This window comes from Lemur catta, chromosome 11, assembly GCF_020740605.2.
Source record: "Lemur catta isolate mLemCat1 chromosome 11, mLemCat1.pri, whole genome shotgun sequence".
NCBI classification, from domain to species: Eukaryota; Metazoa; Chordata; class Mammalia; order Primates; family Lemuridae; genus Lemur; species Lemur catta.
In genome coordinates, this window is record NC_059138.1 from 46,110,493 (window position 1) to 46,121,304 (window position 10,812).

The 10,812-nt window shown below is 35.6% G+C and overlaps 1 protein-coding gene across 2 annotated transcripts in view; it reads right to left on the reverse strand.

Annotated features, from left to right (window-relative positions):
• The window catches only part of SEMA3E (semaphorin 3E), a 243,017-nt gene extending 234,778 nt beyond the window's left edge, over positions 1–8,239 (reverse strand). For both annotated transcript variants that reach the window (XM_045564701.1, XM_045564703.1), the window contains exon 1: positions 7,494–8,239. In XM_045564701.1, coding sequence (XP_045420657.1) covers positions 7,494–7,608 — 115 coding nt within the window. In that variant the 5' untranslated portion in view covers positions 7,609–8,239. The remainder of the gene's footprint in view (positions 1–7,493) is intronic.
• Between the last annotated feature and the right edge of the window lie 2,573 nt (positions 8,240–10,812).

The window sequence follows — 10,812 nt, forward strand, 5'->3', positions numbered from 1 at the left end:
AAAGTATCTATCTGGAAAAGAATTAGGGAAAGAGAGGAGAAGTGCCTACCACACAAAGGGGTAGTCAAAGAAGGAAGTAATTAGAGAAAGGGCGGGGGTGTGGCGAGAACCCAGGGATGACAACTGCATTGAAAAGTAGATAGAAGGAGGAAGAGGAGGAGGAGGAAGAGATGACTGTAGATAAAAGAATATGGCTGATGTGTCAGGAGGACATCTGGAGGCCCCAGCTATTTCACTAAATGCAGCACTGAGGAGAAAGAAGGTGCATAGCTAAAGCCCCAGCCCTTCATCTAATGTATGCTTTACCAAAGGAGCCATAAATAGTTTTCCAGGATTCCTTAGTTTCCTTTGTATTCCTTCTCACCCCTCCCCTATCATATTCTCCTGTGAAAAAGACAGCACCAGATCATTTTGTTTTATTCATATACTGACTCAGTAAGCATTTATTGAACACCTTCTAAGTGTCAGGACCTGTGTACAGCACCAGGTAACTTCCCTGTGCATCCAAGGGAAGGCTTTCTTTCACTTTCAAAGCACATACCACAAGCTGAGCTGATAGCTTCTTACAGCACACTGTTTAACTTTAGGCAGTGTGGTCTGGCCCTAGTAATACTATTTCTATTGTGCTCTACAAAGCTGCATCTACAATGACCCTTGTTAGTAATTGTTTCTTTTGCGGATTTGGTCTGTTGTCTCCAAGGTGTCATCAGATAAATTTTCAACTTTCCTTAAATTATGAACAAAATAATTCTACAATTACTTACAAACATGAGAGACGCCAATTCCCCTTGTTCCTTGTAGTCATCTACTAGCCATCAGAGCTGGCTTTCAGGGAGGAAAATCTTTTCTTTTAAGTAAAAATCTGTGATGATTAAGGATCTTCCTTCAGTGTAAGTTTTTAAGTTAATAATTAGCTCATGATTGCTTTTAGAATAAAAAAGGGAACCAACATAGACTAATTCTCTCTGCACCTCTTCTGATTCATTAATTTATGAAAAGCTTCCTAAGGGTTAAATATTCTGCCACATTAATTTGCATTATCTCCTGCAATCCTTTCAAAGTTCTGCAAAGTATGTTACACTATTTTAAAGAAGAGAAAATTCATACTCAGAAAACATAAGTAGCTTGCTTATGCCACACAGCCAGAAGCCAGAATCGGATTAGACATGCTTCATCCAAAGTCTAGGATTTCAGAGCACTGAAATTAGAATGTGAGAGTGTTTTGTAATACCTGGGCCTAAACTACTTTCTATGTTTCCTGTGCCAAGGCTATGAGCTAAGTTCTTGAGCAGAGAGCAATAATGGCTGAGAGTTTAGTTGCCAGGGATAGAAGTCAAACATATTTCTAAGCCCCAGAAATCAGGCCAGTCAATAGGTTTCTCTTTTATTTTTCCGTACCAGTTGTGGGGAGGTAAGATTACCAGGGCAAGGGAACCATATAGTGGGAATATGCTAAACTAGGCGTTAGAACTAAGACAGGCTGAAAAGTTCTTGAGTAATCAATTGCCTTGGCCACCACGGGGCCATGTAAAGGCAAGTTATCAATTCCACAGAGGTGTCTGTCCTTGAAATCATCACTTTCTTTGACCAAAAATATTCTCTCAGTATCAGAGACTGTAACACTTGGTTTAAATGTGGTATCAACCTATCCTTTTCATTCCTATTCCAGAATATCCAGACTATAACATATTCAGTCTCATCATTATCATCTTTATGATGAGTACAAAGAATAATGCTTGCTTAAGGCTAAGGAATAACTAATGACACTGGTAGTTTCTCTTATGCTTCAAATGTTATTTAAAACTTTATTGTGATAAAAAAATATTAAAATAACCATCATCCTTTGTATAATGTATAGAGTATTACAAAGTGTCAGATGTTACACTAAAAACTACTAACAATATTGTGCCCCCGACTGTTGAAACCAAGAAAATAATCTAAATCTTATTTCTGCACTCTTTGGAAAATGTTATAAGTGCTATCATTTCAATCTTGTTTTGTTTTGAACTCTCTGAGACTGAATTTACAAGACCACTTTAACACTGTGGTGGTTATGTATGAAGGGGCATGCATGCATGCAAAGTGATATTTCTGGATTCCTGCAGACTAAATTCCTCTACTAAACCACTGAAAGAGTTTTACATACAAAGATAAAGGAGTAAATCTTTGCACACTTTCCCACTAAGAAGTACCAACAATGATTCCTGTAGATGTCTTTGATGAAATAAAACTGACTGAGCAGACTGTTAACAATAGTTTTCACAAGTAACAACCAATCTGACAGTTTGATGCTTTATTATGTGATTGTAGAACTGAGGCCACCAAATGATCTCACCCCAGAAAGAAAGAGAGGCCCTCTCTATGAAATACTTTCAGGCTAAATGACAAATATGACATGGACAGCAAAATAAGAAGATGGTAACATAAATTTTTGAAAAAATATTCCATTATAACATCATAACTATTGAATATACTTATTACTCAAGAACCAATACTGATAATATATTATGTGTAGGATACAGCCCTCATAAAACTTTTAAAAAATGGTTTTTCATGCCTAAATTTTCCAGTCCAAAATTGGCCCAGTTCATTTATAAATTCCATTTGCTGCTTTGTCTAACCCTGACCTCCCCCCACCCTATCTCTATACTAAAAGGATAACTGTTTTCTCACTGTACTATGCAACATTCAGATAAGAACTAAATAATTCATAGAACCATTTAGGGACTTTTGTATATCCAGATGCACTTATGTGATGCATGGACAATTTTTGTCTGTAGCAAACATAAAAATATTTACTACAAAGAACAATACTATCTGAAATTCTTGCATACACTTCCTCTACAGAAAGCAAATTTTGTGTAAAAAAACTCAATAAAACATAATTTCCCACATCTTACTCAGTGATGTTTTTTAATATAATCTGTTTCTAAATAAATTCAGCACTTAATTCTCACTTACTCTTTCTGATGAAGTTCTGGGCTTCTAGGTTAGTGTTTACTCCTGGGTCCTATTTAACTACTGTGTTTATGAATCATGTCCTATGACCAATTTTTATTTATTAACACACAGGGATGTGTGACTAATGTCACTATTGATAATAGCTAGTTACCAGCTGAGAAACCAAAGCTATGAGGTGGGTCAGGAAAAACTGGCTCAGTCACTGCCTTGTTCTTTATTTGACCTGGATAAAAAATAAATACCACAGCCTCCAACATGATTATTTAATATATGCTCTTCTAGAATTCTATGTCAATTTTTTTTCTTATAAATAGAAAGAATTCCAAATGTGTGTTGTAGAGTGAATGTGTGTGATAAATGGATATAGGTACACTTTTATAGCAAAAAAAATATTGGTGATGAATGAATCTTGGAAAAAAAAATGCATGGATGATGTAATCATTTTGTAAGTTACTATAGCTAGAGGTCAAAGATATGGAAGATGAGATTTGGAATGAATGCTATCTATCAGGATAAACCATATATTTTTATGGTATTTAAGACCAACTTCTCCTGTCTTCTATATTAGCATTATCTTAGCATTGTTGAAATCTAAGCTCTTGCCATTCCCAAGAGTTTTTCTCTTTAAGACAGATTTTCTTCCAACATTCTCAATTTATATCAGTCTTCAGAAAACATTAATAATATAAGTAATTTTTAGGTTATAAAGTGCATTCATAGATATTGTTGCTCCACTTGGACCTCTCAAAAACCTAGTGAAATACACAGGCAAAGCACCATTACTAACTATCCCGATATTCAAACTGAGGAAATGGTGGTGCAGTTACCCTTATTGTAAGTGGGAGGAATAGAGCTGGAGTAGGGGCCTCTGACTGCAATCCTGAGCTCTCTGCACTGTCACAAATCTGCATTTAATTGGTAACACCCAAATACATATACCCTAATTAACACTTTCTATCACACATTCTATATGTATGGATATATATTCAATGCTTAAATCTACATTTATAATGTCAATGTATTTTAGAAATGATCTTCTGCCATATCCATGCCTTTCTTTAACAATCTCTTCACCAACCATTTTAGAACATTTTCTGCTTAAGCAGCCATTCTTCTTGGCTTCTGCAGTTGCACCCTTCCTCATTGGAACTTTGAACACCTACCCCATCTGCCAAGCTCCCTTGATTAAATTTCTGGGGCTTTCCATGTGCACTGGTATTTCTTCTTTGACATGGGTCTTTGCTCATTTGTTTTTTCTTCTTTGAGCTCCATTATCAAGAAAGTTATTTTTGCCTTGCCTGTAACCTCATTAATGCAGGATGGTGAAAGATAAGGAGAGAACAGATATCAACACAGGGAAGTGGCTGAATCCACCAGGACTCTTCTCCCCTCATTCTTTCTTTCCTTGATTTCTGTCGTGAGGATCATAGTCACTTTTCAAGGAAAACCTTGAGGCAGGATATTATAATTTTTTATTAATCACACCAATATTACCCTTATTGAGTTGGGATAAGGTTAGCTATAATGTACAACTATTCATGAACTTATAAATATTTGCCTGATATAGTCAATCTCAACTCAAATCTTGACTAAACATTCTTACAGAGCAGGACAGCAGCTTGTCATTTTGATCTTTGCCACATTTTTGTTAACCCAATTTATTTTGTAACTAAAAAACACATTGAAAGATTTTTGTATTGACTCAACTAGAGTAATCATCTCATCATTTTATCTCCTAGGCTTGCCCTAAGCTAGAATATATTCTTAATATTGAGGTAGAGTAGGATATTCTGTTAGAAGAGGGAGGAATTCAATATAATCCCATTGGGGTGGAAGGCAGTGGGAAATTAGCTAGAAAGTGTTCCATATCTCATACTGCCTTTCTACTCTGTTTCCCTCACTCTCTGCCTTTAATCTTAAAGTCTGTTCAATAATGTAGCATTTCCAGAAACAGTGGAGAATGGAGGGAAGAGAAAAAGGGCAATTCTCTGGACATTTCTTTCTGAACATATTTTTTATATACTTTAACTCAGCTTTGTATTTGACACTTATACATTTTCTCCTCCTCTTCTGGAAGAGACACTAGGCTTGTGTTCTCAAACACCATCTTAAAAGTAGAGGATATAAGAGAAATGCTTGCCTTTCTCCCATACAGCACAGACCACTGCTATGAAAAGAATCCCTGTGTTAAGCTAGTAGGCCACCTCCAGGGAGCCTGCTGGATTTCCCTGAGGGCAGTCAGGCAGCAGTGCAGAGGGGCTATATAATGTATACCCAGTATCTCTTATTTTGATCATCTTAATTCACCTACTATGGAAAATCTACCATTAATGACATCATCAAGACAGAAAATGATTAGTCTGTAATATCTTATCCACAGTTTTTTGAATCCAACATGTCCACTGAATTCCACAGTGTAGAGAGGTAAACAGAATGTTCTATTTATATTGTATCGGTGGGATTAAATATTCCTGTTCTGACAATATATGTGCTTTTTACTGAGGCACTTGTGGTATAATAGGCATTTGCGGCTTCGGCCTATATGTCTGGCGTGATTTCTTAGCTGATTTTGCTAATAAATTGACAAGTAAGAATATTCTATTTTCAGGTAACTCTCCCTATACCTTCCTTTGTATAAAAGCATAATATTGTGCATTTTCATCTAGTTCCATTAAATCAAAAGGTTAAAAAAAGCCAAAGGGAAATCTTGTGGGAGTTTTCAGTCTAGTATACACATAGACACTAGACGTTCTACTCCAACACCACATGATACACTCATAAAATCAGTTACAAGTATTTCTTTGATTAAGAGGGACAGTGAAAATGAGCTTGATAACAGTATTATGCATAGCATTTACTTGTATCAGAGAGTTTTGGTACTCACTGACCAAATTATAAGGTCTATTATGAAATATTAAAATGGGACATCTTAGAAAACATACTGATATTAACTTATGAAAAAATAAGTACCCCAATGATAAGGTTTAAAAGGTTAATACTAGACATAACAGTATTATAGCTTGCCAAAACTGGCAGTTTACCCACTTGTCTACATAAGACAAACAATTTATAATAAGGTTTTTTTGGCAGCCTTCCTTGTCAATATTCCATCATATCAAACTTTTACATCTTGATATACTTGACCATAACCTCTTAGAAATAGGCATTTTGATACATACTATGATATATCTTCCCAAGTCAAAAGATTTGTGCTAATTCCGGGTACTATATTTTGAATATAAATTTAGTGTCAATGTGTTTCTTAAATTTGTATAATCTGCTAGATAGTGTTATAGGAAATATATTTAAACTCTGGAAATATCCATCATTTTAAATATTCTAAAAATGAGAAATTTCTACAAGCAACATTTAGTTATGATGTCCAGTAAAAAGACAAAAAGGCCAAACATGTCATACAAAATTGAGGTCTCCCTTTTTTCTTCTCCTGATAAATATTCTACTTATATTTAGAAAATACAAGCTTCAGTTCTTTCTACAGTGGGGGACAATTTAAAAGCTTACACAGTTGAAAAATGGTTCTTATGTAATCATCAGTATTGCATCTGTTACCTGTCTCTATGGTGGGTGATAATGAATACTTCTTTGCTGATAATGTATTCCAAATTTCCTTTAAGTCAGCAAAGTCACTTTCTCAGAGCATGGGTTTTTGTTTATTGTTTGTTCGTTTGTTTGTTTACAAGAGCAATCACCAAACCTATTCATGACTGGCTTTTACCGGTCCTGATGCAAAACCTACCTTTTGATCACTTATTTATGAGGATGACGTTGCTTTACGAGACATAATTGTAGAATGAAATATTTAAACGTTCTCTGATAGATCTTCAGTAAAGCAATATGAATTTACATTAAAAAGAATAGATGTTAATCAATACTAATAATCAATATAAGTCAGTTTACAAGGATTGTCAATAAACTCTATATTCTGCTTTGCCACACAGAAAAAAGAATTCTAATAATCAATTCAACTAGAAAGCTAATTTATATTAGTTGTTAATCATGCTGATGACTTCCTTATCATGGGTAGGGCATCATTTTTCACGTTAGGAATTTTCTTTTCTCTTCTCATCCTCATTATGGAAACAAATAAAAAACAAAAAACAAATTGCACCCTTATTTCTAAAGCCCTTCTCCAACATCCTTGCTTCCCATAATGCATAAAATGGAATTTAAATAGCTACTGCTAACTTGGTGCATTCAGCCTCTCAAGGCTGTTTACAACCTGGTTCCTACCTTCCTCTGTTCCCTTTGCTAGTGAGTGAACTTCTCAGTAATAAAACCTAGTATTTACAAGACAAAAATAACATCCCTAAGTTGGCATGTGATTTTGCCCTATTTTCAGATGAGATAAGTATTACATATTAATTAGAGGTACTTAGAATCTTAGGTCAGTTTTGCAATAAAATTTTTCAGGTGCATTTTAAGGGTATTTGAAGACCATAAACCCATGTTAAATGACTTTTTCTTTCTTTCTTTTTTTTTTTTAAACAAAAGGATTTGGAAAGGTAACCTACCTTTATGTGACAGGCGTAACCGGGGGTGGGGGGTATCAGCTGTGTGACCTCCTGTCCAAAGCTCCAGTAAGTAACCCCACAGGAGCAAGGTGATAATATGCCCCGCGGATGCCATGCTGCCGCGCTCAACGTGCAAGCCCTGTCCGCTCCTCACTCAAGGAGAGCTTGAGTTTTACTTAGGACTTCCCTCCAGGGGCAGCGTGCGAGAGGCTTTGTCAGAAATCGAACGCGTTGTCATCAGAAAGCACGGTTCCAAAGTGCCATTTGTCAGGCTGTATTTGGATATGTAAAACCTTTCTTTCCTCTGGACAGTTGTTTAGAAGCCAGGAGCAAGAGGACATTCCAAAGAGTGCGTCTTCAGAGCCATGTCCTGTCTAGAGCTCTCTTCAGCAACTGAGCCGGTAGATTCTGAAAGAAGCTGTTATTTTTTAGTCACTTAGGCGAGCAGTTCATTCAGAAAAAAAGAAAAAAAAATACGGAGCACACGCACTGCTGCCTTCTCGGTGGAGCTCCTCTCCTCTGGCTCGCTGAAGCCTCTCAGAAGTCAGCCTCTTGCACTGACTTGCCAAACTGCTAGGTTTAATTCACCTTTTACCTTGCTAATTAAAAACAAGAAGTGCCATTCCCTCTAGGAGTTGCAGGATCCACCCAGCAGGGATGCCGTCTGTCAGTGCGCTGTGTTTACAGGAAAGTTCAGGCAGGGTTGAGCAGCCTACTTGCTGTTTCTAGGAAGTATTTCTGGTCCACGTGCCCTGCTCCCAGCCTCCCTCCCAGTTATAATCAGCCCCACTTACTCAGCAGAGGAGACAAGTCCGCCTTTCGGTGGTGGAGGAGAGGGGTGAATCAGGAGGGGCATGATATAGAACAGCTTGATTATTTAAGAATATGTAACAGACAAGGATGTGGTGTCAGGGCTTTTAAATGCTCACTCACCAAGATTAATCCTTGAATAGATGCAATTTCATTTTTTAAATAATCTATATGTAGCCATCCAATACCCAAATTGATTTTCCCACTGTTTCCATATAGGTTTCTTTTTTTTCCCCACCACAATTAAGGCTTTTTGTATTGCTTATATGTTAGAAATGTTATTTTTAACTCTTTTAAAGAAAGTGTGTGTCAAGAGCCTGAAAAACAAATGTCATCTGTGATTATTTCATAGACTTGTTGGAACTAACAAATTATTTGCTTAGGCAAATTCTTCAAATAGAATTAAAAGCAAATCCTTTTTCCTAAAGCAAATCATAAATTTCACTTCAAATTTAAGAATAATTAAATGTTAAAGTAATTTCCTCCTAGTTAAGGTAACCATGGTAAAGTTGAAATTCACTACCCAAGGGATCCCTGTAAAGCAGGTATTAGAACACTCAGGATGTGAAATACCTCAGGCTTCAACTGCTATGCACTTTCAAAGTTTATTTTCCAAGACACTATGTTTGTGTAAATAAGCTTAACACAATAGGTCAACTTTACAATCTACTTTCAATCAATCTCAAAAACTAAGCCAAACACTTTGGAGCTGTTGGCATGGAAATGAATGGTATTATTTTAAGATACCAATAAACTTGAATAGATATTTAATTTGATAGTGGAGAGTTAAATAGTAAACAAATGATCTCATCTGTGATAACCTTTTCTTATTCTGTATTTTAAATGATAATGAATGGCTAAGGACACTTTTTGAGAATTATGTTTTTAAAATCATGTAATTATAACAAAAAGATAACATGGGTCACCCTGATATTTTGCATTATATATAAGCAAATGTATAGTCATGCATTATTTAAAGCATGATATATTCTTATACAAGCAGAATATATTTAGCAAAATGCATTTAGCAAAATGTAAATGTCACTGGATATTATAAATAATTAGATTTCCAAGGTCTACAAAAGATAACAAACTCTAAACATTATTTAACAGTAAAGCAACATGAAGTATTTAGAGACTTTTAACCTGGGGTGGTCTCTGTAAGCACTTGCATATTTTAAAAGCCAGTCTGATGAGCTACAGACCTAAAGGTTGCTCTAAATACTATAAATACTCTAAATAATATACTATACCTTTGAAATCCTCTTCCAGACATGAAGTAAACTACAAAATAGATAGCAGATTTTATATGCATTATTTAATAGTAAAATTCTGGGAAAAGTCAGCTTTTATATGCATTATTTAATAGCAAAATTCTGGCAAAAGTCAATGTGGTGCCTATAACTTATTACAAATACATGGCTACTGTCATACAGCTGAAATTCTACTTAAGATTGCACATTGCCTGTCCTAACTTATTATGGAATTGAGGCAATGTAAGACCTCTCAACCATTTCATTAGCACAAAAAATACACACCACTAACTGTCAATGGGAGAATAAATGTTATGAATGCCAAGATTTGTCTTCAGTTTTATATGTCATCCTTCAGATTCAGTTAGGGCAATTTTGAAGTACATGCCAGAATAATGGATTCTTTGAGTTTCTCAAAATGTGCTTTGGTTTATTTGTTAGTCATCAGTGTCATTACTTACTTCCTTTAATTACTCTTTATGTCCTTCTATCTTTCTCTTTATCCTATAGAAAACATATAGGTGATACCAAAAAGTGACTACTAAGAAAACGAAACATCCAGAACTATCCATAGCCTCAGGTTCCCCATTTAGTTTTAGCCATGAGCATTGGAGTAAAGAGACTTTGGAACCAATTAGTCATTCACATCATAAAATAAAATAAGAATCCTCAGAGCAGGGTCACCATATAATTTGTCAACCAAACAAGGATTTTTTTGAGAGTAAAAGAGGCTTCTATTACTAATTACATACAAACCAAGAATATTATGGACAAATCAGAACATCAAAATCATACTACTTGGGAGAGATTTTTGGATACCCTTAGGAAACATGGAAATGGAAAAACTAAACAAACAAAAACAATCTGACTTACCATCAACAGTAAGTGAAAAGCTTTAGTGGGCTGAAGAGCTTTGGGATTAACAACACTATCTGGTGATATTATTCTATTTGATTTGTACTCGTTTGAACAATATCAGACAACATGAAAAACCAGATCAGAAGAGAAATGCCAGTTCTGAAGGTATTGCTTGCGATGTCAAGGGTTTTATTCGCAAATCTCCCTTTGTTTCTACTCGTACATCATTGTATGAAGAGCAATCTCAATCTAGTAGTAAGGGAGAACAAAAAGAAAAACTGAGTACTTGTCAGGAGTTCCAGGTTCCCCCACGGTACATTCTGTCACTGGTTTGCCAATTTTAACAGCAGAAGAATGACTGGACTCCAGAACAATTCTTCCCAGTATGTGGTCCCAGA